Source organism: Triticum urartu, chromosome 3A (assembly GCF_056163025.1).
Source record: "Triticum urartu cultivar PI428250 chromosome 3A, HENAU_Tu73, whole genome shotgun sequence".
Taxonomy (NCBI): domain Eukaryota; kingdom Viridiplantae; phylum Streptophyta; class Magnoliopsida; order Poales; family Poaceae; genus Triticum; species Triticum urartu.
Genome location: NC_141875.1, coordinates 707,428,506 through 707,455,093, shown reverse-complemented (window position 1 = coordinate 707,455,093; position 26,588 = coordinate 707,428,506). Strand labels below are relative to the sequence as shown.

The 26,588-nt window shown below is 42.8% G+C and overlaps 2 protein-coding genes across 2 annotated transcripts in view; both read left to right on the top strand.

Annotated features, from left to right (window-relative positions):
- LOC125546126 (cysteine-rich receptor-like protein kinase 10) overlaps nucleotides 1-13,147 on the top strand; it is a 107,952-nt gene extending 94,805 nt beyond the window's left edge. Inside the window, exons 5-8 of the mRNA XM_087514182.1 lie at nucleotides 11,433-11,643; nucleotides 11,716-11,953; nucleotides 12,055-12,205; nucleotides 12,297-13,147. Of these exons, the coding sequence (XP_087370308.1) occupies nucleotides 11,433-11,643; nucleotides 11,716-11,953; nucleotides 12,055-12,205; nucleotides 12,297-12,623 (927 nt within the window). The 3' untranslated portion in view covers nucleotides 12,624-13,147. The remainder of the gene's footprint in view (nucleotides 1-11,432; nucleotides 11,644-11,715; nucleotides 11,954-12,054; nucleotides 12,206-12,296) is intronic.
- A 4,955-nt stretch (nucleotides 13,148-18,102) lies between these two features.
- Nucleotides 18,103-22,043, top strand: LOC147981940 (cysteine-rich receptor-like protein kinase 10). The gene is made up of 7 exons (XM_087514171.1): nucleotides 18,103-19,057; nucleotides 19,424-19,534; nucleotides 19,633-19,814; nucleotides 20,434-20,644; nucleotides 20,721-20,958; nucleotides 21,059-21,209; nucleotides 21,288-22,043. The coding sequence occupies exons 1-7, from the start codon at nucleotides 18,103-18,105 to the stop codon at nucleotides 21,597-21,599; spliced, it is 2,160 nt and encodes a 719-aa protein (XP_087370297.1). The 3' UTR covers nucleotides 21,600-22,043.
- Nucleotides 22,044-26,588: the final 4,545 nt, after the last annotated feature.

Sequence of the window (26,588 nt, the reverse complement as noted above, 5' to 3'; positions counted from 1 at the left end):
TGTACAAGCTTCATGAGTTCAGAGTCCTTCTGCTTCGCCAACGGACTCCATTGCTGCAAGAGGATGGAGCATTTGCAAATAATATTAGCCGGGTGCGACAGGAACGATCCTTCAATGGTAAATTTGTTGCGTGTGAGCCATAAGGACCATAACATTGCCCCAATACTAGCCCAGAGCCCACGCCTGTGTTGGCCCTGAACCGAATCAAGGAGTTCCACAAGTTCGGAAGAGGAGCGCGGGTCCCAGGGACCCCAGCAGCCTCGCGTACTGCACTCCAAGCAAACCGCGCGAGGGGGCAGAGGAAGAAGACGTGGTTTGCGTTCTCGGGGCTCCCACATAATGCGCATGGACCCATTGCCGGGCCATTCCGTTTTGCTATGTTGATGGACGTGGGGAGACGGTCCCGGAACAATTGCCAAAGAAAAACTTTAATCTTTAGCGGAACACGGGCTTGCCAAAGTCCTTTCACCTCTCTCTGTACCATCCCTTGGCACAATTTGTGGTATAAGGATTTGACGGTAAACTTCCCAGAGGCGTTGAGTGTTGGGGAACGTAGCAGAAATTCAAAATTTTCCTACGTGTCACCAAGATCTATCTATGGAGAGACTAGCAACGAGGGGAAGGAGAGTGCATCTACATACCCTTGTAGATCGCTAAGCGGAAGCGTTCAAGTGAACGGGGTTGATGGAGTCGTACTCGTCGTGATCCAAATCACCGGAGATCCTAGTGCCGAACGGACGGCACCTCCGCGTTCAACACACGTACAGCCCGGTGACGTCTCCCACGCCTTGATCCAGCAAGGAGAGAGGGAGAGGTTGAGGAAGACTCCATCCAACAGCAGCACAATGGCGTGGTGGTGATGGAGGAGCGTGGCAATCCTGCAGGGCTTCGCCAAGCACCACAGAAGAGGAGGGAGAGAGAGATGCAGGGCTGCACCAACCAGAGATCAAATCACGTGTGTTTTGGGGCAGCCCTAGGCCTCATATATATAGGGGAAGGGAGGGGCTGCGCCCCCTCTAGGGTTACCACCCCCTAGGGGGGCGGCAGCCCTAGATGGGGATCAAAGATGGCGGCCAAGAGGGGGAGAGGAGAGGGAGGCGCACCAATATGGGCCTTAAGGCCCATATCCCTTAGGGTTTGCCCCCTTTCCACCTCTTAGGCGCCATGGGCCCTTGTGGGAGGCGCACCAGCCCACTAAGGGGCTGGTCCCTCACCACTCTTAGCCCACGCACCCTTCTGGGGTTGGTGGCCCCACTTGGTGGACCCCCGGGACCCTCCCGGTGGTCCCGGTACATTACCGATAAACCCCGAAACTCTTCCGGTAACCAAAACAGGACTTCCCATATATAAATCTTTACCTCCGGACCATTCCGGAACTCCTCGTGACGTCCGGGATCTCATCCGGGACTCCGAACAACATTCGGTAACCACATACAAACTTCCTTTACAACCCTAGCGTCATCGAACCTTAAGTGTGTAGACCCTACGGGTTCGGGAGACATGCAGACATGACCGAGACGTTCTCCGGTCAATAACCAACAGCGGGATCTGGATACCCATGTTGGCTCCCACATGTTCCACGATGATCTCATCGGATGAACCACGATGTCAAGGACTTAATCAATCCCGTATACAATTCCCTTTGTCCATCGGTACGATACTTGCCCGAGATTCGATCGTCGGTATCCCGATACCTTGTTCAATCTCGTTACCGGCAAGTCTCTTTACTCGTTCCGTAACACATCATCCCGTGATCAACTCCTTGATCACATTGTGCACATTATGATGATGTCCTACCGAGTGGGCCCAGAGATACCTCTCCGCTTACACGGAGTGACAAATCCCAGTCTCGATTCGTGCCAACCCAACAGACACTTTCAGAGATACCCGTAGTGCACCTTTATAGTCACCCAGTTACGTTGTGACGTTTGGTACACCCAAAGCACTCCTACGGAATCCGGGAGTTGCACAATCTCATGGTCTAAGGAAATGATACTTGACATTAGAAAAGCTTTAGCATACGAACTACATGATCTTGTGCTAGGCTTAGGATTGGGTCTTGTCCATCACATCATTCTCCTAATGATGTGATCCCGTTATCAATGACATCCAATGTCCATGGTCAGGAAACCGTAACCATCTATTGATCAACGAGCTAGTCAACTAGAGGCTTACTAGGGACATGGTGTTGTCTATGTATCCACACATGTATCTGAGTTTCCTATCAATACAATTATAGCATGGATAATAAACGATTATCATGAACAAGGAAATATAATAATAACCAATTTATTATTGCCTCTAGGGCATATTTCCAACAGTCTCCCACTTGCACTAGAGTCAATAATCTAGTTCACATCGCCATGTGATTAACACTCACAGGTCACATCGCCATGTGACTAACACCCGAAGAGTTCTGGGTTTGATCATGTTGCTTGTGAGAGAGGTTTTAGTCAATGGGTCTGAACCTTTCAGATCCGTGTGTGCTTTACAAATCTCTATGTCATCTCCTAGATGCAGCTACCACGCTCTATTTGGAGCTATTCCAAATAACTGTTCTACTATACGAATCCAGTTTACTACTCAGAATAATCTGGTTTAGTGTCAAAGTTTGCATCGGCGTAACCCTTTACGACGAACTCTTTTACCACCTCCATAATCGAGAAAATTCCTTAGTCCACTAGTTACTAAGGATAACTTTGACCGCTGTCTTGTGATCCATTCATGGATCACTCTTGTACCCCTTGACTGACTCATGGCAAGGCACACTTCAGGTGCGGTACACAGCATAGCATACTGTAGAGAGCCTATGATAAAAAGCATAGGGGACGACCTTCGTCCTTTCTCTTTCTTCTGCCGTGGTCGAGCTTTAAGTCTCAACTTCATACCTTACAACTCAGGCAAGAACTCCTTCTTTGACTGGTCCATCTTGAACACCTTCAAGATCATGTCAAGGTATGTGCTCATTTGAAAGTACCATTAAGCGTTTTGATCTATCCTTATAGATCTTGATGCTCAATGCTCAAGTAGCTTAATCCAGGTTTTCCATTGAAAACACTTTCCAAATAACCTTATATGCCTTCCAGAAATTCTACGTCATTTCTGATCCACAATATGTGAACAACATATACTTATCAGAAATTCTATAGTGCTCCCACTCACTTCTTTGGAAATACAAGTTTCTCATAAACTTTGTATACACCAAAATCTTTGATCATCTCATCAAAGCATACATTCCAACTCCGAGATGCTTACTCCAGTCCTCAGAAGGATTGCCGGGGCTTTGCATACTTATTAGCATCTTTTAGGATTGACAAAACCATCCGGTTGTATCACATACAACCTTTCCTCAAGAAAAACGTCGAGGAAACAATGTTTTGACATCCTATCTGCAAGATTTCATAAATAATGCAGTGACTGCTAATATAATTCCAACAGACTCTTAGCATCGCTACGAGTGAGAAAGTCTCATCGTAGTCAACTCCTTGAACTTGTCGAAAACACCTTAACGACAAGTCGAGCTTTCTCAATGGTGACACTTACCATCATTGTCTGTCTTCCTTTTAAAATCCATCTACACTCAACAGCCTTACGACCATCAAGTAGTTCTTCCAAAGTCTACACTTTGTTTTCATACATGGATCCTCTCTCGGATTATATGGCCTCAAGCCATTTATCGGAATCCAGGCCCACCATCGCTTCTCCATAGCTCGTAGGTTCATTGTTGTCTAGCAACATGACTTCCAAGACAGGATTACGTACCACTCTGAAGTAGTACGCATCCTTGTCATCCCACGAGGTTTGGGAGTGACTTGATCCAAAGTCTCATGATCAATATCATAAGCTTCCACTTCAATTGGTGTAGGTGCCACAGGAACAACTCTTTGTGCCCTGCTATACACTAGTTGAAGTAACGGTTTAATAACCTCATCAAGTCTCCACCATCCTCCCACTCAATTCGAGAGAAACTTTTCCTCGAGAAAGGACCCGATTCTAGAAACAATCCTTTATTGCTTCCGGATCTGAGACAGGAGGTATACCCAACTGTTTTTGGGTTGTCCTATGAAGATGCATTTATCCGCTTTGGGTTCGAGCTTATCGGCCTGAAACTTTTCCACATAAGCGTCGCAGCCCCAAACTTTTAAGAAATGACAGCTTAGGTTTCTCTAAACCATAGTTCATACGGTGTCATCTCATCGGAATTACGTGGTGCCCTATTTAAAGTGAATGTGGTTGTCTCTAATGCTTAACCCATAAACTATTGTGGTAATTCGATAAGAGACATCATGGTATGCATCATATCCAATAGGGTGCAGTTATGATGTTCGGACACACCATCACACTATGGTGTTCCAGGCTGTATTAGTTGTGAAACAATTTCCACAATGTCTTAATTCTGTGCCAAACTCGTAATTCAGATATTCATCTCTATGATCATATCATAGATACTTTATCCTCTTGTTACGACGATCTTTTAACTTCACCCTGAAATTACTTGAACCTTTCAATAATTCAGACTCATGATTTATCAAGTAAATATACTCAACATCTACTCAAATCATCTGTGAAGTAAAACCATAACGATATCCACTACATGCCTCAGCACTCATTGGATTGCACACATCAAAATGTATTACTTCCAACAAGTTTCTTTCTAGTTCCATTTTACTGAAAACGAGGCTTTCAGTCATCTTGCCCATGTGGTATGATTTGCATGTCTCAAGTGATTCAAGATCAAGTGAGTCCAAACGATCCATATGTATAGAGTTTCTTCATGCATATCTTCCAATAGACATGGTTCGCATGTCTCAAACTTTTCAAAAACGAGTGAGCCCAAAGATCCATCAACATGGAGCTTCTTCATGCGTTTTATACCGATATGACTTACGTGGCAGTGCCACAAGTAGGTGGTACTATCATTACTATCTTTTGGCATGAACATGTGTATCACTACGATCGAGATTCAATAAACCATTCATTTTAGGTGTGAGACCATTGAAGGTATTATTCAAATAAACAGAGTAACCATTATTCTCCTTAAATGAATAACCGTATTGCGGTAGACATAATCCAATCACGTCTATGCTCAACGCAAACACCAATCTCGATGGTAGAGGGAGCGTGCGATGCTTGATCATATCAACATTGGAAACACTTCCAACACATATCGTCAGCTCACCTTTAGCTAGTCCTCGTTTATTCCGTAGCTTTTATTTCGAGTTACTAACACTTAGCAACCGAACCGGTATCTAATACCCTGGTGCTACTAGGAGTACTAGTAAAGTACACATCAACACAATGTATATCCAATATACTTCTATCGACCTTGCCAGCCTTCTAATCTACCAAGTATCTAGGGTAATTCTGCTCCAGTGGTTGTTCCCCTTATTACAGAAGCACTTAGCCTCGGGTTTGGGTTCAACCTTGGGTTTCTTCACTAGAGCAGCAGCTGAATTGCCGTTTCACGAAGTATCCCTTCTTGCCCTTGCCCTTCTTGAAACTAGTGGTTTCACAAACCATCAACAATTGATGCTCCTTCTTGATTTCTACTATCGCGAATATCTCAAGGATCATCATATATGTCCCTGATATATTATAGTTCATCACGAAGCTCTAGCAGCTTGGTGGTAATGACTTCGGAGAAACTACCACTATTTCATCTGGAAGATCAACTCCCACTTGATTCAAGTGATTGTTGTACTCAGACAATCTGAGCACAAGCTCAACAATTGAGCTTCTCTCCTTAGTTTGCAGGCTAAGAAAATCGTCGGAGGTCTCATACCTCTTGACGTGGGCACAAGCCTGAAATCCCAATTTCAGCCCTCGAAACATCTCATATGTCCTTTTTGGTGCCTCAACTCTAAACCGTTTAACTGAACTATCACGTAGTTATCAAAACGTGTATGTCAGATGTTCGCAACATCCACAGACAACGTTCGAGGTTCAGTACACTGAGCGGTGCATTAAGGACATAAGCCTTCTATGAAGCAATGAGGACAATCCTCGGTTTACGGACCTAGTCCGCATAATTGCTACTATCAACTAATTTTTTTTTCTCTAGGAACATATCTAAACAGTAGAACTGAAACGCGAGCTACGACATAATTTGCAAAATCCTTTTTGACTATGTTCAGGATAATTAAGTTCATCTTATGAACTCCCACTCAGATAGACATCCCTCTAGTCATCTAAGTGATTACATGATCCGAGTCAACTAGCCCGTGTCCGATCATCACGTGAGACGGACTAGTTAACGTCGGTGAACATCTTCATGTTGATCATATCTTCTATACGACTCATGCTCGACCTTTCGGTCTTCTGTGTTCCGAGGCCATGTCTGTACATGCTAAGCTCGTCAAGTTAACCCTAAGTGTTTTTCATGTGTTCTGAGGCCATGTCTGTACATGCTAGGCTCGTCAACACCCGTTATATGTGAACGTAAGGATCCATCACACCCGATCATCACGGCGTGCTTAGAAACGACGAACTTTAGGAACGGTGCACAGTTAGGGGAGAACACTTCTTGAAATTGTTATGAGGGATCATCTTATTTACTACCGTCGTTCTAAGCAAATAAGATGTATAAACATGATAAACATCACATGCAATCAAATAGTGACATGATATGGCCAATATCATATTGCTCCTTTTGATCTCCATCTTCGGGGCTCCATGATCATCATCGTCACCGGCATGACACCATGATCTCCATCATCATGATCTCCATCATTGTGTCTTCTTGAAGTTGTCACGTCATCTATTACTTCTACTACTACAGCTAACGGTTAGCAATAAAGTAAAGTAATTACATGACGTTTATGTTGACACGCAGGTCATAAATAAATAAAGACAACTCCTATGGCTCCTGCCGGTTGTCATACTCATCGACATGCAAGTCGTGATTCCTATTACAAGAACATGATCAATCTCATACATCACATATATCATTCATCACATCCTTTGGCCATATCACATCACATAGCATACCCTGCAAAAACAAGTTAGACGTCCTCTAATTGTTGTTTGCATGTTTTTACGTGGCTGCTATGGGTTTCTAGCAAGAACGTTTCTTACCTACGCAAAGACCACAACGTGATATGCCAATTGCTATTTACCCTTCATAAGGATCCTGTTCATCGAATCCGATCCGACTAAAGTGGGAGAGACAGACACCCGCCAGCCACCTTATGCAACTAGTGCATGTTTGTCGGTGGAACCGGTCTCACGTAAGAGTACGTGTAAGGTTGGTCCGGGCCGCTTCATCCCACAATACCGTCGAATCAAGATAAGACTAGTAACGGCAAGCATATTGAACAAAATCAACGCCCACAACTACTTTGTGTTCTACTCGTGCATAGAATCTACGCAATAAACCTGGCTCTGATACCACTGTTGGGGAACGTAGCAGAAATTCAAAATTTTCCTACGTGTCACCAAGATCTATCTATGGAGAGACTAGCAACGAGGGGAAGGAGAGTGCATCTACATACCCTTGTAGATCGCTAAGCGGAAGCGTTCAAGTGAACGGGGTTGATGGAGTCGTACTCGTCGTGATCCAAATCACCGGAGATCCTAGTGCCGAACGGACGGCACCTCCGCGTTCAACACACGTACAGCCCGGTGACGTCTCCCACGCCTTGATCCAGCAAGGAGAGAGGGAGAGGTTGAGGAAGACTCCATCCAACAGCAGCACAACGGCGTGGTGGTGATGGAGGAGCGTGGCAATCCTGCAGGGCTTCGCCAAGCACCACAGAAGAGGAGGGAGAGAGAGATGCAGGGCTGCACCAACCAGAGATCAAATCACGTGTGTTTTGGGGCAGCCCTAGGCCTCATATATATAGGGGAAGGGAGGGGCTGCGCCCCCTCTAGGGTTACCACCCCCTAGGGGGGCGGAAGCCCTAGATGGGGATCAAAGATGGCGTCCAAGAGGGGGAGAGGAGAGGGAGGCGCACCAATATGGGCCTCAAGGCCCATATCCCTTAGGGTTTGCCCCCTTTCCACCTCTTAGGCGCCATGGGCCCTTGTGGGAGGCGCACCAGCCCACTAAGGGGCTGGTCCCTCACCACTCTTAGCCCACGCACCCTTCTGGGGTTGGTGGCCCCACTTGGTGGACCCCCGGGACCCTCCCGGTGGTCCCGGTACATTACCGATAAACCCCGAAACTCTTCCGATAACCAAAACAGGACTTCCCATATATAAATCTTTACCTCCGGACCATTCCGGAACTCCTCGTGACGTCCGGGATCTCATCCGGGACTCCGAACAACATTCGGTAACCACATACAAACTTCCTTTACAACCCTAGCATCATCGAACCTTAAGTGTGTAGACCCTACGGGTTCGGGAGACATGCAGACATGACCGAGACGTTCTCCGGTCAATAACCAACAGCGGGATCTGGATACCCATGTTGGCTCCCACATGTTCCACGATGATCTCATCGGATGAACCACGATGTCAAGGACTTAATCAATCCCGTATACAATTCCCTTTGTCCATCGGTACGATACTTGCCCGAGATTCGATCGTCGGTATCCCGATACCTTGTTCAATCTCGTTACCGGCAATTCTCTTTACTCGTTCCGTAACACATCATCCCGTGATCAACTCCTTGATCACATTGTGCACATTATGATGATGTCCTACCGAGTGGGCCCAGAGATACCTCTCCGCTTACACGGAGTGACAAATCCCAGTCTCGATTCGTGCCAACCCAACAGACACTTTCAGAGATACCCGTAGTGCACCTTTATAGTCACCCAGTTACGTTGTGACGTTTGGTACACCCAAAGCACTCCTACGGTATCCGGGAGTTGCACAATCTCATGGTCTAAGGAAATGATACTTGACATTAGAAAAGCTTTAGCATACGAACTACATGATCTTGTGCTAGGCTTAGGATTGGGTCTTGTCCATCACATCATTCTCCTAATGATGTGGTCCCGTTATCAATGACATCCAATGTCCATGGTCAGGAAACCGTAACCATCTATTGATCAACGAGCTAGTCAACTAGAGGCTTACTAGGGACATGGTGTTGTCTATGTATCCACACATGTATCTGAGTTTCCTATCAATACAATTATAGCATGGATAATAAACGATTATCATGAACAAGGAAATATAATAATAACCAATTTATTATTGCCTCTAGGGCATATTTCCAACATTGAGGTGCCACGAAACCCTGTCGAGCTCCTTAGTAAGCTGCACGGGGGTCACCAGTTTCAACAAAGCACCCCCACCTTGCTGATTCCTGCGCGCTAAGGTTACGGCAGAAAGCAATGGCATGTGGGGAAGCCAAAGCCTCTGCCACCCTTTGATTTGGGTGCACCGCGATAGCATACAACTCAGGGAAGTCTTCCCAGAGTGGTCGGGTGCCCACCCAAAAATCTATCCAGAAACAGGTGAAACGTCCGTTGCCGACGTTGAATTTGGCCCCTTGGTCAAAAGCGGGTCTGATGGTCTGCAAGTCTTGCCAGAAAGGGGATCCCCTTGCTTCCCCTTCAAAGAAATTCCCGTTGGGGAAATACTTGGCCCGTAGGATATCAGCCCATAAAACCGTCACCCATTGCAAGAGCTTCCAAATCCACTTACACATGAGCGCAATATTTTGTAGTCTGGTGTTAGTGATACCTAATCCTCTCAAGGATTTGGGCCTACAAACCGCAGCCCATTTGACCATGTGGTATTTGCATTTGAGGCCCGTCCCTTCTCAAAAGAAACGAGCACGCGGCGTGTCCAGTTTGGCATGAACCCCCTCAGCCAGTAGGAACAAGCCCATTGCGAACATAGAAAGCGAGGAAAGGCTAGAGTTGGTTAGGACAAGTCTTGCCGTGGAGGACATGAACTTGCCACGCCATGGGCTGACTTTCTTTCCCACTTTCCCAATTAGAGGAGCCCACTCATCTATCGTCACTCGGCGTGGTGCTAGAGGCAGGCCTAAGTACGTAAAGGGGAACTTCCCACTTTACAGTTGAGAAGGTCAGCAATGTGTCGCCCCTCCTCGCTATCTATCCCCGTAGACAGCATTTCGCACTTGTGAAAATCTATTTTGAGGCCAGACATCAGCTCGAAACTCAGCAGCAGTGCTTTCTCGTTGCAATACTGTGCTCATCTGGCTGAAACAGTAGCAGGGTGTCATCTGCATACTGCAAGTGCGAGATCCCCCCTGGGATGAGGTGGCCGACTACTCCCTTGGTGTGGCCCAGAATTCCCTCGCCAAGTCACATTGGAAGAGTAAATGTCTCATATCCTCTGGTCCACTATGGCAAACTAGACATACATCACTGACCGGTAGATGCTTGTTTGCAAGTATCGAGAACAATGGGACAATACCACGAAGAGCCCACCAGCAAAAGATTTGAATTTTCCGTGGCACTTGAAGCTCCCATAGCTGCTTCCAAATCTCAGCTCTCATGGCTGAAGTAGAGGTTAAATTTCCCACCGAATGGCCTCTGAACCCATTGTTCATGGTAAGCTGAGTTAACAGAGAAAATGCCACTCCTTGTGAGGTTCCATGCAACAAAATCATCAAAAGCCTGAAAGTTGAGTGGTATTTGAAGAATTCTATTTGCATCCACCGGGTAGAAAATTTGTCGGATTAACTACTCGTCCCACTGACTAGTCACTGGATCTATTAATTCCACAACTTTAACAAGCAATGTGTGGCCTCGGGGTGTTATTATCTTTCTGTCCGGACTCGAGGGAATCCATGGGTCATTCCAGATGTTCACCTCTTCTCCTGATCCAATGCGCCATATATACCCCCTCTTAAAAGTAGTAAGTCCAGCCACAATGCTCTGCCATGTAAAGGAAGAACCCTTCTTTGGCCCTGCATGTAACAAATCAGTGTTTGGAAAATACTTTGCCTTCAAAATCCGAGCACAAAGCCACAAACCGAATCAGGGTTATTTATCATTCTCCAACATTGTTTTGCAAGAAGTGCCAGACTAAAAGAATGAAAGATCCCTAAAACCCATGCCACCATCTCTCTTCGGAATACACAGTTTCCACCAAGAGAATCAATACAATTTTTTATTTTTCCTCTTCTTGATCGATCGAGTCCGCCAGACGATGGCTGCCTCCTTCGACCTCGGTGGAACTCAGCCCAGCCGTTCCCTGCATCAACTTGGCCCCGTTGGATCGAACGATGCACCGCTGAGCTTCTACAGGCTCGCTGTTGGGCAGCCACGGGCCGCCTCCTCGGACTCTCGACGGTCGTCCGTGTTCGTCCCTCCGAGATCGACGCCTCCATCTACCAGGTCGCCGCCCTCCGCGCGGCCGTCAGGATGCTGCCTACCCAGATGGTGTTAGGAAGTATTAGTATAGGTCTATGAGTTCTTATTAGTCTATGTTTAGTTTCCTTACACCTCAAGTCATGTGTAATAAAGTTAAGTAGCTTTCCTAACACCATTTTCTGTAACTTCTAGGGCCAATTACCAGATGGAGTGGAAATTGCAGTTAAAAGGCTTGCCTCACATTCAGGACAGGGTTTCACAGAATTCAAAAATGAAGTTGAACTCATTGCAAAACTACAGCACAATAATCTAGTCAAGCTCATAGGATGCTGCATTGAGGGAGAGGAAAAACTTTTGGTGTACGAATATTTGCCAAATAAGAGCTTGGACTTCTTTATCTTTGGTATGCACAATGTAGGTTAAGCATTATTTTCGATCGTGTTTCAGCCATACTAATGCACTCTCTAATGTGCAGATGTTAGCAGAACATCTTTGGTTGATTGGAATAAAAGATGTGTGATAATCGAAGGGATATCCCAAGGTCTACTGTATCTCCACAAGCACTCTCGGTTGCGCATCATACACAGAGATCTTAAGGCCAGCAACATTCTCTTGGACCAAGGCATGAATCCCAAAATTTCTGATTTTGGGCTAGCAAAAATTTTCAGCTCCAATGATACTCAAGGAAGCACAAAGAGGGTGGTGGGAACATAGTAAGCATATGACACGATTAATTAAAATACCATTAATCAGCTCATTCATCAACCTTTAAAATTTGACATAGTATTTTACTTATGCTTCTAACTCATTTCAGTGGTTATATGGCTCCGGAGTATGCATCTGAAGGCATTTACTCGATCAAATCTGATGTGTTCAGCTTTGGTGTCTTACTTCTCGAGATCCTTAGCGGACAAAGGAATTCTGGTTTCCATCAGCATGAAGACTTTCTTAACCTCCTTGGATATGTGAGCATTTTGCAAACTCTCACACACATATGTACATTGTTTGTAAACCGAAGTAATTTTTGACATGTATGTGATGATAAATTTTCTGTAGTCATGGCAGCTCTGGGAAGGAGGAAGATTTCTTGAGCTTCTAGAAGCATCAATTGCTAACGAGATCCATGCAGCGGAGGCTAGGAGGTACATTAACATTGCACTAATGTGCGTACAAGAGCATGCGGATGATCGACCGACCATGTCAAATGTCGTTGCGATGTTAAACAGCGAGGGTGTTATTCTTCCAGAGCCTAAGCATCCGGCATACTTCAACCTAAGGGTATCTAAGGAAGATGAATCGGGTAGTGTTCTGTACAGTCATAATGATGTAACTATCTGCAGTAATAATGACGTAACCATCACTGAGGAACCAGATGGCAGATAGTTGGTCACTTTGCTTCAGACCTTCAGTTGTTAATGGAAATGCTAGCAATCAGACAACTGGCAGGCATACCAGGTCGGTCAAGTAAAGTAGAGCGGAGCAAGTAAGCCTATCATATTTTGGATCTGATGAAGGATTGCAACCAGCGTACCTCTGTAGTGCTTGTTCGGTTCCTGCCGTGAAGGAAGCTCTGCTGGTGTCCGTAGGCTGTATTGATATGCAAGTTAATACTGTATGTAGCTTTTGTGCATCGCACCATCATTTTCAACTGGTGGCTGCTGCTGTAGACTTTAAAGGAAGACTTGAAATCCAAAGGATTTCAATCTGAAAGTAGCTGCATTAACTGAATCCTGCTGGGCGAAGTATGTGTTGCATCTATGTCCGCCTTTCATGTTTTCCTCTAGGTTAATTCCGTTGGTGTGCTAGGGTTGTAGCAGTTCCATACTGTTACAAAAAGAAGCATTTTTTGTAGAGTTGTCACGATAATACCAACATTGACGGTGGATAAATTCATTGACCGTACTACTCATTGCTGCTAAGAACAGGAGTTCTTGATTTACAGTTTCAAGCAAAATTTATTTGGCAAACACCCTTCCATGAGTTAAGGTATGTTTGTACTTTTGAGAAATTTCCTCTCTTTTTCAATATTATCAATAATTATTGAATTTTGAAGTGAGAGCTTAACTGTTTTAAGTAACTGCAGAATTGTCAAACATTTCTCGAACACAATGCTGTTAGTAACTTCTTTTTTTCGAGGAAAACAGTAGGTTTCCTTACTGTATTCTTTTATATGTAATGCAAAGAAAACGAGAGGTTGTGCAGCGCTGAAGTTGGAGCAGCAGCAGCAGCAGGCCAGATAAAAAGCACTCACACAGTCCTCTAATCTGGGAGTAAGGTTTCCTTTTAGGTCTGCAGAACTGTTGATAACTTGACAATTTTATATTGACTAATCATGCAGGATTAAGTTTGCTGACCCTTGTTTCCTGTAGTGACCACTAAAGCAATGTGTCAATGTGTTTGTTGGGTGTGGTATCAGGGCTCACCGCTGTTGCTGTAAACAGTTCTGACAGCAACAGTGTGCTATAGGAGTTTTTTTTTGGCAATGTAAATTTAAATTGTCAGATGCTTGCTCTGTGTTAAAATTCAGTCCCAAACGCAGCCGGATGAGAAGCTGTTGGTTGAAGTAAAGATGAATATCAGGGGAACTACTGTTAGAAAATACGCAAACGATCATTGCAGAAAGGTAGACGGGAGAGATGAGATATTTGTTAACGAGGTTTACTATTATGACTACATCTGTTAACGAGGTTTACTATTATGATTACATTCCGGGGCATATGACTATAGGCGCACCTTCCCATGTACTAAATCGACAAAGTACAGATCGACGAGGTTTACTATTATGACTACATCCCAAGGCATGACCATAGGCGCACCTTCCCATGTACTAAATCGACAAAGTACAGATTGACAGATCGACGACAAGCCTACCGATGCCATTAGACACATCTCAACCATAGTGCAATGGCCGGTCCGGGCACCCCTTGCCATTGGTACCTAGACCGACCTTCTAGATCTTGTGTCTAGCCTACTAGATTCGTCTAGTCTAATTTTGCTGCCCATGGTGCTTTTAAGTAATAGGCACGGGTTATATGTGTCTGACTCAAACACCTAATTCTCAGTGTGTTCCAAGTCTAACTGTAACCCAATACACATATTCGATATAATTTTAACAACTACGTACTTCTGAAGATGTAATCCTTTGCTTCTCATTGTGTACCTGACGGAAGACAAGGAAGGCTCGTCAGAGGCTTGCGCTCGTAGTGGCTGCTGCTCGAGAGACGCGAGAGACAATATTCGTGATCAATTCCACCTGGGTGGGGCGCAAACTGATTGACCCTGCCAACCGCTAGTGGAGGGATCAGCCAAGCGAGCAAGCACCTGTGTGAATCACCTGAAGAGCTATTCAAGGTTGTGATTGACGGTTTGAGTCTTAGGGAAGCCAGTATGTCAGGGCGACGGTTCACGCGGGCTAATAATCATCCAGTGCCGACATACGAGAAACTTGATCGTGTGGTTATGGATATCAAATGGGAACTGAAGTTTCAAATGGTAACCGATTGTGCACTCGAGTGTCTTGAAACACTTTAGGACCATGCGCCCATCATACTTGACTCTTAACTCGCTTAGCTCCCCTAGTATCTGATGACCATTTAAATTTGAATTGGGATGGTTACTTAGGTAGGCTTTGCTGACTTAGTTAAGAGTGCGTGGGAGAAGTCTATCGTTGGTCGAAACATCATTTCATCGATGTAACTTTAAGATCAGAGCCTGAAGGTGATTCCAATTTGGATGGAAGAAACACACTAGTGGCATTTATGAAAAAGAGAAGCAGTGCCTTTCCACGATTATTGATGATCTCGATAAAATCAAGAGCCCTGCATTTTTGACACCTCAAGAGATTCATTGAAAAAAAATCAATCTAATGAGAAGATTGGACGTCTTTTTCTAAAAGAGGAAATCAAGTGGTATAAAAGATCTGACTCCCGTTCCATTTTGGTGGGAGAAAAAAATACACGATACTTCCACATGGTTTGTAAACCACAAGTGTACATTGTTTGCAAAATTGCACCAGTTTACCCGCGTGCCTTGTCATCTAACCTGACATGTTGGGCCCACCTCCCGACGACACAACAGGTCCCAAGCCTGCACGTCAGGCCAACTCACGCTTCTGTGGGCCCGAATGGTTGAACGCATCCATCATGACACCAGTGTCTGCCACTTAAGGCAGGGAGGATCGAGGAGAGGCCCATCCGGTGGATCAAAGGCAATCAACACTTGGCGGCTACCTCTTTTCCCTTTCACCTCTCGCAAGACTAGTTCATCCATTTGTGTAACCAACTCCTTTGTAATCGAGACTAGCTGCCCAATTTCCAAAGATAATCGAGTGATTTGGTGTGGGTGCTAACATCTGGTATCAAAGACAAGGCAACACCTCTTCACTCCGCTCGATCTAGTGCAATTCGTCAAGCCAAGGCGTCTACGGCAGGCTCATCTTTACCTTGAAGCAATGGATCTGCACACAGTACCAAGACTACTCTCACGACCTGCTCACACGAAAGCCAGTATATGCGGACGTGTGACCGTCTGTTGTTAATCTCATGAAAGCCAGCATGCGCTGACGCGTTTTCCCTCATTGAACGAACTTCATATGTAGGCTGACTTCACCACTTCTTATCGGCTTCAGATCTTGGCAGACGGTGCTACTTAACGTCCTTAAGGGCGAGTCAGCGCGTACTTTACATTTCAGGAATCATCAGGAACCGGTCAAGACCTCACTTAGGATCCATAAGATGCCGCGCCAAGCACAACCACCACCCGAAAGCTGTCGAGTTGAAAGACCAGTTCGAAAGCTACCGACGGTTCCTTGTGCCTGAGGTACCGAAGGCAACCAGAAGTCGACCAACAGGCGAGTAGCGGCCCACAATGCTACCTTATGGCCTAGTCCTGCTACCCTACCTATGGGCCTCCAAGACAAAGTAACTGACATTGTGGAAACTTGTAACCATGGGCCTCACCGTCCTTTATAGGCGAGATCAAGCTAGTCAATAGGCACCTTACAATCTCATACTTTCACCCACTCGGTACACCTATGATCGTCATTGTACTATGTGCAGTCCATCCATCAATAACAATAAAAGAGCAGTAAGTAGGGTTTTACCTCCACCAAGAGGGCCGAAACCTAGGTAAACCTTTCCTCTTTGTTTCCCATCTCGATCGTTCAACTAGACATGACACCATACTGTGGGATCTGCCAGATTTTACACCAAAACATAGGTTTTGTTGTAATTGAGTTTCATTGTGTTTGGAGTAGCTGTAGGCCCCGTTTGGTAGCACAGTTTTATCTAAGTATTATAGAAATACTATAGTTTTCTCAATTACTGCGGTTTTAATTACTTTGACCTGTTTGGCAACCCAAAAAACTATGGTATTTATAACTGCAGTATTGCCAAAACCATAGTATTTCCTCTGTATTAAAAAAAGAACCTCAGACCTCTTTTCTAAAAACAGAGCTGGCGAAGAAAACGAATCTGTTCGTCAGCTTCCTCGCTGCAAGCCACCGCTGCCACCGCCGCACTCTATTTGACATGGTCGGCCATGGACAAGCCAAGAGAATGTAATGGAAAAAAATGACATATCATAAGATTCCTATTATTGAAAATAGGCACTTGTCAAAATCCAGAAGACAGACCCTCTAGGTTATATTTTTTGGCAAAGACTTTCATGCGGAATTCTTCTGGAATATCTGTATCATATTGTATTCCCTTGAGATCATACGCTAACTATGATCCACCAGGTGCATGTTGAGGAGTTGAAATTTAGAAGACTTAATTATGGGATGGTTACGCTGATTCCTAAAATGAATAATGCTGCAACTATCACTTGCCCACGTTGGTCAAAGTATCTTAGCCGGTGCACTCCTCCTATCCTCTTTTTGTACCTAAAGTATTCCCGGTTGATAATACAAACCTAGTTTTATTCTTAAAAAACAATACTACAACCTAAATATGATCCCCCCTTAAAATAAATAAATAAAACTGTGATGTAAGAAACACAAGAGGTAATGACAAGATCATCCAATATATACCCTAAAAAGTCATCGTATATATGTGCGGCGAGCCGGCGAGTGTGTCGCAAAAATGTTGCTTTCAATAGAACACCACTGAAAAAAAATACTATATCCTCTGTAAATATTTCTTTGCAGAGGGAATACTACTACAATTTTACCACCAGCTCGTTTTCCTTGGTCTTGCGTCTAGATTTCCATTTCGCGGAAAATAAAACAGTTTTCTTTTGGGGCACTTCTTGCATCTGCAAAAAAACGAAAACAAAACCATTTTCAGCCGTGTGGCCTGGCTTTTTTGTCTTTTTATTAGGGGTATGCGGCCTGGGCTCGCACAGCAGAGCAGACACGGTCGACGCAGGCCCACGCGAGCCCACTGAAGCAGCAGCTAGTCGGCACTACGAGACGGACGGGAGACTCGCGGTGGGTCAACCAACCAGTCGTTCTCCTCCTCCTTGTCGTCCGCCGCCGAAGTTGAAAAAGAAGTCCACTCCGCCGGCCGCCGTCCTCCACTGCTGACTTATCTCTTGGCCGCGCCACTTGTAGTGGAGGATACATTGGCTGGCGAGCGAGCAGGAGAGCGGAGCGAGCGCTAGCGGAGGCATCGTTTTAAGGCAGTTCCTCCTGCAACGCGGAGCTCTGTGGAAGATAAGCCCCGATCCATCACTTATTGATGATCCACAGTTACTACAACTTGGGGTAACTGCATTGTTTTCCAGTTCTCTACATTGTTTTTACTTTTTATTTACTGATTTTTTTGAGGGACTTTTTATTTACTGATTATGTTCTTGTTCTATAACATTCTTTTTGTCTCCCTTTTTTTTCCAGAGCTCCGCAGTTTCTTCAAGTTCCCTGACGATGCGGTTCCTATCATCCGTGGATCTGGCTTGTCATCCACGGATGGCCGTGGTTATCCTCCCCCTCCTCCTCCTGCTCTTGCCCCTCCTGCCTCTCGCCGCTGCCGAAGCTTGTCCATTTTGTGGCAACAGCGGTGTCTACGAATCAGATAGCACCTACGAAGCCAACCTCAGGAACCTGTCTTCAACCCTCCCGAAGAAGGCAGCATCCAGCACCACCCTCTTCGCCACCGACACCCATGGCAATGTTCCGAATGTCGTCTTCGCCCTCGCACTCTGCCGCGGGGACTCCAACGCCTCTGCCTGCGAGAGATGCTTGGTTACCGCCTTCCAGGACGGACAGGACAACTGCCCGAACAGTAAGGACACCACCGTGTACTACTATGGTAATACCTGCATGCTCAGGTTTTCCAACAAGAATTTTCTCGCCACCACCGTCAATGACCATATACTCGCCATTGTGAGCATCGAGAGCTTGATGATGAACATCTCGACAAGAGCTGACTCCTTCAAGCTCTTGTTGTTCACGCTTCTGAACAGCACGGCTCAATCCGCCGCGAACAGCTCGAGGAGGTTCACCACCTCGCGCTTAGACGTCAACTCCTTCTCTACGCTCTACTGCCTTATGCAGTGCACGCCAGACCTGACCGCTGACGACTGCACCGCATGTTTGCAGCCTTACTTCCAGTATACAGTCAAATACATGGATGGTAAGGAAGGTGGTCGAATCCTGGGGACACGGTGTACCATGAGGTACGAGATATTCCCATTCTTCCAAGGGGACCCCATGCTGCGTATTATCAACTTGGTATCTGAAGTTCCGGCGATCAACAACACCATTCCACGGATTACCGTGAACCCATCTCCACGGATTACCGTGCCACAGTCGCAGTCGCAGTCGCCGATTGCGGAACCACCACCTCTGGAGGCGCAAGCGAGCACCCACGAACTTCATGGTATGTAAATTTTCATCCTTCCCGGCAGATCCTGGGTTGGACATGGCACCTCACTTCAGTTAGATTCATTAATTTGGGAAACATGTCACACATCTTGCGTGATATAATTTTTTTATTGGATTCTACTCCCTCTGTCCCATAATATAAGAGTGTTTTTGGCACTAGTGTAGTGTTAAAAATGTTTTTATATTATGGGACGGAGGGGTAGAAAAAGAACTTCCCATTTTTGAAAAAAAGAGTGAACTCCCTTTGTCTTTCCGTTGAGTGACGATGCATGCAGATCACGCCCGAAGGTGCTGTTGCCACCGGAAGGTACTTATAATTTTATATTTATATGAAAACTATAGATGAATTCGTGTTTTTTAGGACGCGACTCACGCCCGAAGGTGCTGCGGATTATTGCTATTGGAGCTCCATTACTTTCAATATTTCTGTGCTTTATCTGTTGCATTGTATGGATGACAAGACGAAGAAAAGGTTTGTTGTTATCACGATTACAACATTGCTCTAAAAAACTACCGCTCATTTATGTAGTCATCCTTAACGTTGTATATTTGTGTGTCATCTCAATTTAGGAACTGATATCTTACACGATCAATCTGCCACGAATAAGCTGGAAAAAGACGCATTGGTTTCGAGATTGGAAGACAAGAGTTCAGAGTTCACTCTCTTCGAATTTTCTGAGATATTCCATGCTACACACAACTTCTCCAAAGAAAACCTACTTGGGAAAGGTGGTTTTGGTCCTGTCTACAAGGTAAATGCATTGTCCAGGAAAGATTCAATCAATATTCTTTTTATAATATACATTAAATCACGATTGCCCAAAAAAATCCTTATATATTTTGTTATTTACAATAGCGTTGTTTACAGTAGCCAATCTATAAAGAATCGTGCTATGATGTGCTTTGTTTTTTAAGCTACCTTGGAAAATAATCTATATACGTTCCAATATCTACAATGGAAGTTATCATATAATTTATCTTGTAGCAACCTATGGCAAAAAAAGCGAAGCCACATGCTTTCCATTATTATTATCGATGCCCTAGAATGAAAAAATAATAATGCAGACAGTTGCTTGATAAACATATAGTGTATATAGCCTAATTAAAGTCCAGTTTTATAATGTATCTCAACCAAATATGATTAGCATAAGTAACCTCATACGGGGCCCTAAACTAGAAAGAAAAAAATTAAGGAACTCTTGATAAACATGTTTATTTTGCCCTAAAATGCAGTGAGATGGAATATTAAGACGATGTATCGGATATGTGATGTTGTATATCCAAAAGTCCTTTTCCCATGGAGGGCATGTGATCCATTTTCTGTAATTTCGATAAAATATAATGCCTCCAGTTTTGTACATATACTTCCAGGGTCAATTACCAGATGGGGTGGAAATTGCAGTTAAAAGGCTTGCCTCACATTCAGGACAGGGTTTCACAGAATTCAAAAATGAAGTTGAACTTATTGCAAAACTACAGCACAATAATCTGGTCAAGCTCATAGGATGCTGCATTGAGGGAGAGGAAAAACTTTTGGTGTACGAATATTTGCCAAATAAGAGCTTGGACTTCTTTATCTTTGGTATGCACAATGTAGGTTAACCATTATTTTCGATCGTGTTTCGGCCATACTATAAAATGCACTCTCTAATGTGCAGATGTTACCAGAACAACTTTGGTTGATTGGAATAAAAGATGTGTGATAATCGAAGGGATAGCCCAAGGTCTATTGTATCTCCACAAGCACTCTCGGTTGCGCATCATACACAGAGACCTTAAGGCCAGCAACATTCTCTTGGACCAGGGCATGAATCCCAAAATTTCTGATTTTGGGCTAGCAAAAATTTTCAGCTCCAATGATACTCAAGGAAGCACAAAGAGGGTGGTGGGAACATAGTAAGCATATGACATGATTAATTAGAATACCATTAATCAGTTGATTATCAACCTTTAAAATTTGACATAGTATTTTATTGATGCTTCTAACTCATTTCAGTGGTTATATGGCTCCGGAGTATGCATCTGAAGGCATTTACTCGATCAAATCTGATGTGTTCAGCTTTGGTGTGTTACTTCTCGAGATCCTTAGCGGACAAAGGAATTCTGGTTTCCATCAGCACGAAGACTTTCTTAACCTCCTTGGATATGTGAGCATTTTGCAAACTCACACAAATATCTACATTATTTGTAAGCCGAAGTAATGTTTGATGATAAATTATCTGCAGTCATGGCAGCTATGGGAAGGAGGAGGATGTTTTGAGCTTCTAGAAGCATCAATTGCTAAGGAGATCCATGCAGCGGAGGCTAGGAGGTACATTAACATTGCACTAATGTGCGTACAAGAGCACGCAGATGATCGACCGACCATGTCAAATGTCGTTGCGATGTTAAACAGCGAGAGTGTTATTCTTCCAGAGCCTAAACATCCAGCATACTTCAGCCTAAGGGTATCTAAGGAAGATGAATCCAGTAATAATGACTTAACCGTCTGCAGTAATAACGAGGTAACCATCACTGAGGAGCCAGATGGCAGATAGTTGATCACCTTGCTTCAATTGTTAATGGAAGTGCTAGCAATCAGACAACAGGCAGGCAGACCAGGTCAAGTGAACTAGGGCAGACCAAGTAAGCCTATCATGTTTTGGTTCTGATGAAGGATTGCGACCGGCGTACCTCTGTAGCGCTTGTTCGGTTCCTGCCGTGAAGGAAGCTCTGCTGGTGTCCGTAGGCTATATTGATATGCAGGTTAATACTGTATTTAGCTTTTGTGCACCGCACCATCGTTTTCCACTGGTGGCTGCTGCAGTAGACTTTAAAGGAAGACATGAAATCCAAAGGATTTCAATCTGATAACAGATGCATTTTTCCACTGGTGGCTGCTGCTGTAGACTTTAAAAGAAGACTTGAAATCCAAAGGATTTAAAACGGACAGCAGATACATTAACTGAATCCTGCTGGGTAAAGTATTTGTTGCATCTATACGCGCGTTTCATGTTTTCCTGAAAGTTAATTCCATTGACATGCCAGGCTAACTAGAATATTGATATGCTTGTAGCAGTTCTATACTGTTATGAAAACAAGCATTTCCATAGAGTTGTCATGGTAAGGACAACATGAAAGAGTTCTTCCTTTTGGTGTTTAGCCTGCTAATGATGGATAAGTTCATTGACTGTATACACTGCTAAGGACAGAATATCTTGATTAAAATTTTCACGCAAAATTCATCTAGAAAGTTTATATCTTCAATGGTTTAAGGTATGTTCCTACTATTTGAAATTTCCTGTGTTTCTTCAACATTATCAAGAGTTATTGAGTTGTGCAAGGCAGTTTGCTGAAGTCAGGTGCGAATGGGCCGACCATTCTTCCTGTGAGCTGTTTTTCTTCTTGTTTTCTCTTCGGTTTTTTAGTAGTTTTTTCCCAAAAAAAATCCTGCATTTTTTTACGAGCTAGATATTTATAACCCTATTAGAAAATAGAAACATAGTATATTTAGAAAACTGTTCAATGTATGTTTTATAAAAAAGTTCAATGTATATTAAAAAAAGTTCACCATGCATTAAAAAACTATTTTATGTGTAATAATTATTTACGAAGTATTATAAAAATGTTCGATGTCATACAAAAAAATTGTTCCATGTATACAACAAAAAAGTTCATCGCACATCATAAAAACGTTTACTGTATATTAAAAAAGGTCACCGTGTATTAAAAAAGTGTTCAATGTGTATTAAAAATATGTTCGATATATAAAACAAAACGTTCATCATATATATCTTTAAAAAGTTTGGTGTGTATACGCAAAATGTTCAACATATATACTAAAATAATCATTGCGCATTTTAATAAATCCCTGTATATTAGAAAAATTGTCCACCATAAAAATAAAACGAAAAACAAAATAAAAATTAAATCTAAAAAAAGGAAAAAAAGAGAAAAAAGAAACAAAAAACAGTCAACCAAGGAAGGACAATTGGGCTGGCCCATTCATGCTTGCCCTCAGCGAAGGCTCGACTATTTGCCGCCCGCGGGTAGGCGCTCTCATCACTAAATTAATTGTGAGACTTATTATTTTTAGCGAAGCTAACATTTTTTTTAGAAACACCTGTAATTTTATTCATACTCATAATAATTACAGGTACACTGATTCTGATCTAAGATCCAAGAAAATAAAAAGTAACTCCTATGATTAAGAATTATAATGAAATCTCTTGGAAACACCTTCTTCGTTGTATCAATTTCTGTTAGAAGAAATACTTCAAAGACTTCGGTAAAAAGGTTGCAATTAGACTGAAGCAACGATGTTGTCATTTTTTCTCTCGCACGAACATTACCAACAATTGTTTTTGAAAGCACCTTGAGTCGCCTACCCAAAAAGATGGGAAGCCTTGATCGGTGAATGTACATGGGCCGGGGATGATCCCCTAAAATTGCAGGACGTCGAATCATAATATCTTCATGATGATGTCGATGAAACACTTCAACTTCACAAAGAATCAAACCAACAAATTTTTTTGACATGCCAACCTAAACTCATCAGATCCGAATAATCGGATCTGCGAGGACTGAAAACTCTCTAACCTCATGGCATCTCCAAAAGAATGTAAGTAAATTTATTCTAACAAAATACGATGATCACTAGACGATGACGAAGAACGTAGCCCTCCCGAAGATGCGAGGTTCACCCACCTCTCAGCGCCAATATGGCAGCCGAAGGCGAGGGGACCAAAAAATTCCTTGCGGCGGCGGCAGCAGGCTAAACGAGACCCTCGCTTGTGCACGTTTTAGCGAAAGCTAACTGTGAGACCTAGCGTCTGCTCGCCTACAGGGCGCCGCAAGATGGGCTCGCCCAGTAGGGAGGGAAATACTGGGAGTTCCTAATTGGCATTTCCTAAACAATGCCCATTGCGCCCGTTACATGCATCGGCCCAAACGGGCACACACCCCTCCCTCCTTCATGGGCCGGCCCATTTTTACCTTTTTCATTTTTTTTCTCATAAATTGCAAAAAAGTGCAATGTGCCGACCCTCGCTCGTGCATGTTTTAGCAAAAGCTAACTATGCGACCTAGCATCTGCTCGCAAGATGGGCTCGCCCAGTAGGGAGGGAAATACTGGGAGCTCCTAATTGGCATTTCCTAAACGATGCACATTGTGCCCATTACAGGCATCGGCGCAAACGGGCGCACACCCCTCCATCCTTCATGGGCCGGCCCATTTTTACCTTTTTAGTTTTTTCTCATAAATTTCAAAAAAGTGCAACGTGTCGATTCGATCTCGAGACGCCTTCTTTGTTGTAGAAAGACAGTAACCACTAGGACAACTATATTGGTTGTGACGACTTGCTATGTTTTTGCCCTCTTATTCTTTATTCAGTTTGCGGATGCCGGTTTTTTTGTTCTTGTTTCACTGGAGCAGTTTTTTTATATTTTTTCTTTTATTAGTAAAATTTATCATTATTATTTCAAAAAAGGATGAACTTTTCTCAAAATTGATGAAGTTTTTTCATTTTTTGTCAACTTCTTTTTAATTTGATAAACTATTTTTAAATTTGGTGAACTTTTTTTTCAAATTCTATGAACTCTTTATATTTTTCATTTCCTTTTCTTTTTTCCTAAGTTGGTAACTTAGTATTAAAAATCTATGGACTTTTTACATATCGCTGCGCTTTTCTTTTAAAATCGATGAAGTTTTCGATTTTGTGAATTTTTATAAAGGTTCATAAACTTTTCCTGTTATCGATGAACTTTTTTTCAAAATTACCAAATTAAATTAAGTTTTTCAGAATTGATGAACTTTTTTAAAAATAGATGACTATTTTTTCAGTTTAGATAAAATTAGTTCAGAATTTTGTTTTTTTAATTTACCAACTTTTTTGAAAATTTATGGACTCTTTTTGGGAACAGATGTTTTTTAAATCAATGATGTTTTTTTTCGTATTTTCTTGTATTGCTCAAAAATTGATGTAATTGTTTCAGATTTTATGAAGTATTTGAATATTATTCAACTTTATTTCAGAATTGATGATTTTATTCAATTTTCATGGACTTTTCTGAATAGATGAACTTTTTTATAATTCGTGGTTCTTTTTAAAATCTGTGGACTTTCAAATTTAGTTAACATTTTTTTTAAAGAAAACATGTTTTTCTAAAATGTTTTCAACTAGTTCAAAAATCTACGCAGCTACAGTTGTTTTTCTTATGCTTTGGCAGGGGTGGACCCAGAGAGGAAATGATCAGGTGTCCTAGCATATAATCACCCATAAATTCCATTTGAAGATGGGTGTCACACACTAAACTTTGCAAGGAACTTACAAAGAAAAAATTTAGCACCTGGTGTCCTGTGCACCTGGGTAGTTAAACATGGGTACACCCCTGTGCTTTGGCGCGCTGCATTATTTCACAAGTGCGTAGTAGCTGTAGTGGTTAGCCATATTTTTTCGGTTTTTCTTTCGTGGTACAAATACATTACCGGCTTACAAGGGTGCTGCAGTGAGTGCCCATTGCGTCAACTGGCGCATAAGGCGCCATATAGGAGCTCCCTTCTAATTTGCGCTTCAGGCGCCAGTGAGCCTAAGTTGGTGCCTACACAGCATCGCTCGTGGGTTGGCCCATATAGGTGAGCGCTCGATCATTGACAATGGCCCAGCCAACCGTCGATTAATACAAAAAAAAAACGTTTGTGAATTGAAAACAAAATCCCGGATTTTGAAAAAAGGATCACCAAAATAGAAAAACAGTTAATCAAATTTCAAAAGAAGTTCATCGAATTTGAAAAAAAGTTCACTGATTTTTAAGAAAATCATCGGTTTCGAAAAAAGTTAATCAAATTTGAAACAAGTTGATCAATTTTGAAAAAACGTTCATTGATTTAAAAAAAAGGTCATCAAATTTTAAAAATAACATCAAATTCTAAAAAAAGTTCACAAATTTTTTAAAAAATCATAAAATTTGATAAGGTTTCATGGAATTTGAGAAAAAGTTCATCGTTCTTGAAAAATATGTTCATCAATTGTTTGTGCAAAACAATTTTTTTAAATGTCACACATTAAAAGATGAACAAAATAAGAAAAATAAAAAATAAAACCCAAATAAAACCGTTCGTAAAATGAATCGCGAGGAAAAATTCATAGTGTTTAAAAAAAGTTTGTCTTGTATGCTAATATGGTTCATAGTGTACTATGAAAAAGGGTTTGTCGCATATTTGAAAAATGTTCCCGTGTATTTTTATTTCTTTGAATACCTTAGAAGGTTTGGTAGCATAATTCACAAAGATATCCAGCATGTATTTCAAAAAAATTCATGGTTTTAATTGTTTTTACCATGTATATAGAAATTATTGGACTAAAACAGTATTCATCATTATCGTACACAAATGTAATCATGTCTTACAAATAGTTCATCGTGTATCCAAAAATTGTTCATCGAGTATTTGAAAATTACCACTTTTGAAATAGTGTTTTAATACAACAACCATTTTTTAAATACATGGTCACCATTCTTATTACACAGTGAACATTTTTTATATACAA